The sequence below is a fragment of the Coregonus lavaretus genome (assembly GCF_964263955.1).
Source record: "Coregonus lavaretus genome assembly, chromosome: 38".
NCBI classification, from domain to species: domain Eukaryota; kingdom Metazoa; phylum Chordata; class Actinopteri; order Salmoniformes; family Salmonidae; genus Coregonus; species Coregonus lavaretus.
Window position 1 is genome coordinate 21,753,387 of NC_140025.1, and position 7,903 is coordinate 21,761,289.

General features: G+C 40.8%; 1 protein-coding gene across 2 annotated transcripts in view; it reads left to right on the plus strand.

Annotated features, from left to right (window-relative positions):
- LOC311112388 (alkaline ceramidase 2-like) overlaps positions 1-4,730 on the plus strand; it is a 43,319-nt gene extending 38,589 nt beyond the window's left edge. For both annotated transcript variants that reach the window (XM_084155495.1, XM_084155496.1), the window contains 2 exons: positions 386-523; positions 2,990-4,730. In XM_084155495.1, the coding sequence (XP_084011621.1) occupies positions 386-523; positions 2,990-3,179 (328 nt within the window). In that variant the 3' untranslated portion in view covers positions 3,180-4,730. The remainder of the gene's footprint in view (positions 1-385; positions 524-2,989) is intronic.
- Positions 4,731-7,903: the final 3,173 nt, after the last annotated feature.

Below are 7,903 nucleotides of genomic sequence, written 5' to 3' on the forward strand. Positions count from 1 at the left end.
GGTTCGAATCCCCGAACAGACTAGGTGAAAAATCTCTGTTGCCTTGAGCAAGGCACTTAACCCTAATTGCTCCTGTAAGTCACTCTGGATAAGAGCGTTTGCTAAATGTGATATTTCATTGCCCATTGCTTTTTACATGCATGGCTTCCTATCGTTTTAAGCTCTTATTTGAAATGCAATGAAAAGTAATATGTATGGGCATTTACTGGAAGTTGTGCTGGCATTTGCTTGTGGTTTTGTGTTTTCTGTAGTTCTTGTCAATATAGAACCTACATTACCAACAGCAAGCCGTGAAGTCACTGGGGAATGCAAGGTGTGTGTGATTGTATATGTCTTTGTGTGGGGACTTATGCATTGCCAATATGTTATTGTGTTGTGTTTGCAGGTGTGAGAACCCACGTGTACTCAAGCTGGGGCTGATCTCGGGGATCTGGTGGGCTCTGGCTCTCCTCTGCTGGATCAGTGACAAGATCTTCTGTGAGATGTGGTCCTCTGTCAACTTTCCCTACCTACACTGTGCTTGGTGAGCTTGAAACTGCATGAGAAGTCATTGAGAGAATTTGCATTTACATTTTGGTCATTTAGCAGACACTGTTATCCAGAGTGACTTACAGTCAGTGAATTCAACTAGGATAAATAAAAGAAATGAAACATTTAATGTTTCCAGACCTCAAAAGTGGTCTAATGGTGAGATGAGTCCATGCACCACGCTGTCTGATGTGTTGATCCAGCTACTTTATATGCCTCAATCTCAAATGAGTGGGAAAGATGGGTAGCTACCATTTTAATGTCATCCTTTTAAATGGGGTCACCTTGATATGTTCCATCACACATGGTGAATGCATGATGATCACAAATATTCTTATGACACTGGCTTTCAGAATTACTTTCCCTTGTGGTATTTTTAAAATATTTTATTAACCACTCTCTAATGTAGGGATATTCCATTATAAGCCTAGGAGGATGAAACCTGCAACGCCTCTGTTTTGAATTCTCTCCTTCTAATCAGGGACTGATACTGATCTGTGTCACCAGATGACTCAAGCCAATTGGATGAAATTGCACCTGTTGTTTTTAAGAGGGAATAAATACATACAGTGGGGAGAACAAGTATTTGATGCACTGCCGATTTTGCAGGTTTTCCTACTTACAAAGCATGTAGAGGTCTGTAATTTTTATCATAGGTACACTTCAACTGTGAGAGACGGAATCTAAAACAAAAATCCAGAAAATCACATTGTATGATTTTTAAGTAATTAATTTGCATTTTATTGCATGACAAGTATTTGTACATCAGAAAAGCAGAACTTAATATTTGGTACAGAAACCTTTGTTTGCAATTACAGAGATCATACGTTTCCTGTAGGTCTTGACCAGGTTTGCACACACTGCAGCAGGGATTTTGGCCCACTCCTCCATACAGACCTTCTCCAGATCCTTCAGGTTTCAGGGCTGTCGCTGGGCAATAAGGACTTTCAGCTCCCTCCAAAGATGTTCTATTGGGTTCAGGTCTGGAGACTGGCTAGGCCACTCCAGGACCTTGAGATGCTTCTTACGGAGCCACTCCTTAGTTGCCCTGGCTGTGTGTTTCAGGTCGTTGTCATGCTGGAAGACACAGCCACGACCCATCTTCAATGCTCTTACTGAGGGAAGGAGGTTGTTGGCCAATATCTCGCGATACATGGCCCCATCCATCCTCCCCTCAATACGGTGCAGTCGTCCTGTCCCCTTTGCAGAAAAGCATCCCCAAAGAATTATGTTTCCACCTCCATGCTTCACGGTTGGGATGGTGTTCTTGGGGTTGTACTCATCCTTCTTCTTCCTCCAAACACGGCGAGTGGAGTTTAGACCAAAAAGCTCTATTTTTGTCTCATCAGACCACATGACCTTCTCCCATTCCTCCTCTGGATCATCCAGATAGTCATTGGCAAACTTCAGACGGGCCTGGACATGCGCTGGCTTGAGCAGGGGGACCTTGCGTGCGCTGCAGGATTTTAATCCATTACTAATAGTTTTCTTTGAGACTGTGGTCCCAGCTCTCTTCAGGTCATTGACCAGGTCCTGCCGTGTAGTTCTGGGCTGATCCCTCACCTTCCTCATGATCATTGATGCCCCACGAGGTGAGATCTTGCATGGAGCCCCAGACAGAGGTGATTGACCGTCATCTTGAACTTCCATTTTCTAATAATTGCGCCAACAGTTGTTGCCTTCTCACCAACCTGCTTGCATATTGTCCTGTAGCCCATCCCAGCCTTGTGCAGGTCTACAATTTTATCCCTGATGTCCTTACACAGCTCTCTGGTCTTGGCCATTGTGGAGAGGTTGGAGTCTGTTTGATTGTGTGTGTGGACAGGTGTCTTTTATACAGGTAATGAGTTCAAACAGGTGCAGTTAATACAGGTAATGAGTGGAGAACAGGAGGGCTTCTTAAAAAAAACTAACAGGTCTGTGAGAGACGGAATTCTTACTGGTTGGTAGGTGATCAAATACTTATGTCATGCAATAAAATGCAAATTAATTACTTAAAAATCATACAATGTGATTTTCTGGATTTTTATTTTAGATTCCGTCTCTCACAGTTGAAGTGTACCTATGATAAAAATTACAGACCTCTACATGCTTTGTAAGTAGGAAAACCTGCAAAATCAGCAGTGTATCAGATACTTGTTCTCCCCACTGTACATTGTCTTCGCACTTTCTGTATTAAGAAATGTCCTTCTTCCTGACACCCAGCAGGCAAAACTAGTTGAAATGATGTTGTTATAACCAGAAGTTGTTTTAAATTATGTCATTATGAACGTCCTTTCAACCATTTTTGCCCACTGGGCCAGATCTTTCACATCAGTGCAGAAGAAAGAAAGGAGACGAGGAAAGGAAGCCACTCAAGTCTGTTGAGATACACCATTAGGGCCAGTTTCTCAGCTAGTTTTCAGAGAAACTGGCCCTAAATGTTTGAGGTCCTGACCCCATGACTCTCTTGTTACCACAGGCACATCCTTATCTGCCTGGCCTCCTACCTGGGCTGTGTGTGCTTCGCCTACTTCGACGTGGCAACAGAGGCCCCTGAACGAGGCCCGGTCATCATGTTCTGGCCCAATGAGAAATGGGCCTTCATCGGAGTGCCCTATGTCACCCTACTCTGTGAAACCAAGAAATCTGACTCTGTCAAGGTGACATAAGGTGTCATAACCTACTCAGGGCCCACTGTGCTTGGAAAATCCCTCACTATGAGGTGTTCCCAAACACGAACACAAAATATGCCCTAATGTCAGACATTTGGAACAATGCATGTAGAATGTAATAAAAGGAAGTACCTCTAAAGTACTTCTCTGACATGGGTGACATAAAGGCGACATAATTTGTCCGTTATCGCCTCAAAATGTAATCCCCTCACTCACTCTCTCCATTGTTACATATGCAATAATGTTTATGCAACTTAGTGTCAAAGCACAATCGTCTATTACAGTGACATAAGTGACGTAACCTCTATGCTAACCTCTATGCTAAGAAACTTGCCAAGTTGTATTCATTAATCAACCCTGAATGTAATTCTCAGGCTTTGTTGATGTGATTGGGAATAATTCAATTTCGACTGAACCAGTAATATTTATAGGTATATTGCGGTGTTTCTCACAGAAATATGTTTTGAAATCATATTTTTCAGCTCTGGATCTACTATTCAAAATGCTCACTGTCCTTGTATTTTCAGGCAACTTAGCACAAATGGGGAGGACCTTGCCAATGGTGTATGTTGTGCCGTATTTAAATTTACAGCGTGGCTGACTGATTGTTTATACTGTTATAGATGTGTATTAATTAACCCCTTACACTCATGGGAATTGACCTATGTGGATAGGGCTAAATTTAAATGTTTCTTACAGAAGAAATATGGAAAGCATAGGCATAACCATGGTAGTAATTAAAAGGGAACAGTTTGGAGATTATTGGAAAATTATCAGACTAAAGCTGAGGACACAACAGTTCTCCTGACACAAGACTGAATCCAAACATTACATTGTTGATTTTATGTGCATTTGACTTTCAATGTACTTTTCACTGCATTTGTTTATAACGAAAACAAAAAATACTCTGGATACATTCAGGAATCTGATAAGAATATTCTTGGAAAATGTGGGGTAGGCGCAACATAAGACAAGAAAATGGCAAGTGAGATATATATATTGTGTTTCCAAGTGGCCACACACGTCTCCAAAGTGTGCACAGTTCCTAAGTAATTTCAATACACTTTTATGACTCAAAGAAAAATCTTCAACTATAAGCAGCTTTTTTTTTCTTCTCCTAGCTGCGCCGTTGAGGAACTAGAACAAGCACAATTGTAGTTTTTTTGTTTGGAACACAGCCCTGCATCCCCGTCTTTACACAATTACTGTTGTTTACGCAATCCAAAAACAGTCCATTATAAATCGCAATCTGGGTCATCATTTGAAAGATTGTTCTATTGCCAACATGACTAGCTAAATTATAAAATATGATCTTACAGTGTTAGGCCTTCACAAGGCAATTCAGAGAAGCAGATAATAATTTTGGTGCGCATAGAATGGAGTCATGAGTGCATTCAGATGCGTGGTCCGCTGCAAATTTTCATCACAATACAACAAACATAGGCTCATTCTGTTCAGGACAACCCAGGGTATAACACCATTTTCATCTGTACATCAAACATGTAATATACACGTTGACACTGTATATTACGTGAGTTGATATGGAAATGTGAAGTGTACATTTGGACTCACAGGTTTTTGGCTTGCTTGTATGACATCAGAGTGGTATTTATTATTATCCTCAATGTCTCATCTTTCAAAATACGTTGAGTCCTCATAATTTACAGCATTTCCCTCACTCAGACAACAAAACATTTGCAAAAGTTGCCCAATTAGCAGGAGGGATGGAGGCAACTCCTTGTCACGCGTGGTGCTCAAGTTCAGAACGGCTGTCAGTCAAAGCCCATACAGAGCTGTGAAGCGGAGATCCTGAACTCTGACGTCATGTATAGCATGTTACTGCACAGCCACTGCGTTCGAATTTAGGCTCTTAGCAGTATCCAAATCTGCCATTTTCCACCCGTATACGGGTACGAATGTAAAGGGTTAACAGACTTCCTGTATATACAGTATTATCTCAGTTATTGCATTATCTACAACTATATTTAAAAGCATTTGTATTATATATATTTTTAAATGTAAAGGAAAAGTGAAAGCAAACAAATGTTCTCCCTGTTGAATCCTCTGGAACACACGGGTACCTTTTTGAAGTAAGGTGTTTAGCTGAGTCTTATTTTAAACACTCAACCCCCCCAACCCTAGTCTTTACTGAATGTGGAGTATTAGAAGGGAAATGTAAGTCAAGTCTCAGATTGTCAGTTGTCATGAAAATGAGAGTAACAGAACTGAAATGTAAAATGCTGTCTTAACTGTTCATGATAGTGAATTGCAACAATATATACTCGCATAGGCATAAAAGGGATATGTCTGTTACCATAGTTATTGTTTGCTGTTCATGTAACCCCACCTCTTTAAGGAATACCTGGGATAGGATAAAGTAATCCTTCTAACCCTCCCTTACCCCAACCCCCCCCCCCCCCCCTAAAAAAAAAAGAAGAAAAAAAGATTGTAAAGTGGTTATCCCACTGGCTATAAGGTGAATGCACCAATTTGTAAGTCGCTCTGGATAAGAGCGTCTGCTAAATGACATAAATGTAATGTTTTTATGACGCCTTGACAGCAATATTAAGGCATTCAAAGCATTTGTTTATAACGAAAACAAAAAATACTCTGGATACATTCAGGAATCTGATAAGAATATTCTTGGAAAATGTGGGGTAGGCGCAACATAAGACAAGAAAATGGCAAGTGAGATATATATATTGTGTTTCCAAGTGGCCACACACGTCTCCAAAGTGTGCACAGTTCCTAAGTAATTTCAATACACTTTTATGACTCAAAGAAAAATCTTCAACTATAAGCAGCTTTTTTTTTCTTCTCCTAGCTGCGCCGTTGAGGAACTAGAACAAGCACAATTGTAGTTTTTTTGTTTGGAACACAGCCCTGCATCCCCGTCTTTACACAATTACTGTTGTTTACGCAATCCAAAAACAGTCCATTATAAATCGCAATCTGGGTCATCATTTGAAAGATTGTTCTATTGCCAACATGACTAGCTAAATTATAAAATATGATCTTACAGTGTTAGGCCTTCACAAGGCAATTCAGAGAAGCAGATAATAATTTTGGTGCGCATAGAATGGAGTCATGAGTGCATTCAGATGCGTGGTCCGCTGCAAATTTTCATCACAATACAACAAACAGGCTCATTCTGTTCAGGACAACCCAGGGTATAACACCATTTTCATCTGTACATCAAACATGTAATATACACGTTGACACTGTATATTACGTGAGTTGATATGGAAATGTGAAGTGCACATTTGGACTCACAGGTTTTTGGCTTGCTTGTATGACATCAGAGTGGTATTTATTATTATCCTCAATGTCTCATCTTTCAAAATACATTGAGTCCTCATAATTTACAGCATTTCCCTCACTCAGACAACAAAACATTTGCAAAAGTTGCCCAATTAGCAGGAGGGATGGAGGCAACTCCTTGTCACGCGTGGTGCTCAAGTTCAGAACGGCTGTCAGTCAAAGCCCATACAGAGCTGTGAAGCGGAGATCCTGAACTCTGACGTCATGTATAGCATGTTACTGCACAGCCACTGCATTCGAATTTAGGCTCTTAGCAGTATCCAAATCTGCCATTTTCCACCCGTATACGGGTACGAATGTAAAGGGTTAACAGACTTCCTGTATATACAGTATTATCTCAGTTATTGCATTATCTACAACTATATTTAAAAGCATTTGTATTATATATATTTTAAAATGTAAAGGAAAAGTGAAAGTAAACAAATGTTCACCCTGTTGAATCCTCTGGAACACACGGGTACCTTTTTGAAGTAAGGTGTTTAGCTGAGTCTTATTTTAAACACTCAACCCCCCCAACCCTAGTCTTTACTGAATGTGGAGTATTAGAAGGGAAATGTAAGTCAAGTCTCAGATTGTCAGTTGTCATGAAAATGAGAGTAACAGAACTGAAATGTAAAATGCTGTCTTAACTGTTCATGATAGTGAATTGCAACAATATATACTCACATAGGCATAAAAGGGATAGGTCTGTTACCATAGTTATTGTTTGCTGTTCATGTAACCCCACCTCTTTAAGGAATACCTGGGATAGGATAAAGTAATCCTTCTACCCCTCCCTTACCCCAACCCACCCCCCCCCCCCCCCAAAAAAAAAAAAGAAGAAAAAAAGATTGTAAAGTGGTTATCCCACTGGCTATAAGGTGAATGCACCAATTTGTAAGTCGCTCTGGATAAGAGCGTCTGCTAAATGACGTAAATGTAAATGTAATGTCTTTATGACGCCTTGACAGCAATATTAAGGCATTCAAAGCCTATCCAATTAAGAGGCACTGTGTGTGTATAGTGGCAAGCCTTGAGTGAACCTGGTTTGCTTTTTCAGTATGCCATGATCTGGCCTTCAGTTAGCCACCCTTTGCCTTTGACAGCTTTGCACACTCTTGGCATTCTCTCAACCAGCTTCACCTGGAATGCTTTTCCAACCGCCTTGAAGGCGTTCCCACATATGCTGAGCACTTGTTGGCTGCTTTTCCTTCACTCTGCCGTCCGACTCATCCCAAATGCAGCACTCCATCACTCTCCTTCTTGATAAAATAGCCCTTACACAGCCTGGAGGTGTGTTGGGTTATTGTCCTGTTGAAAAACAAATGATAGTCCCACTAAGCCCAAACCAGATGGGATGGCGTATCGCTGCAGAATGCTGTGGTAGCCATTCTGGTTAAGTGTGCCTTGAATTCTAAATA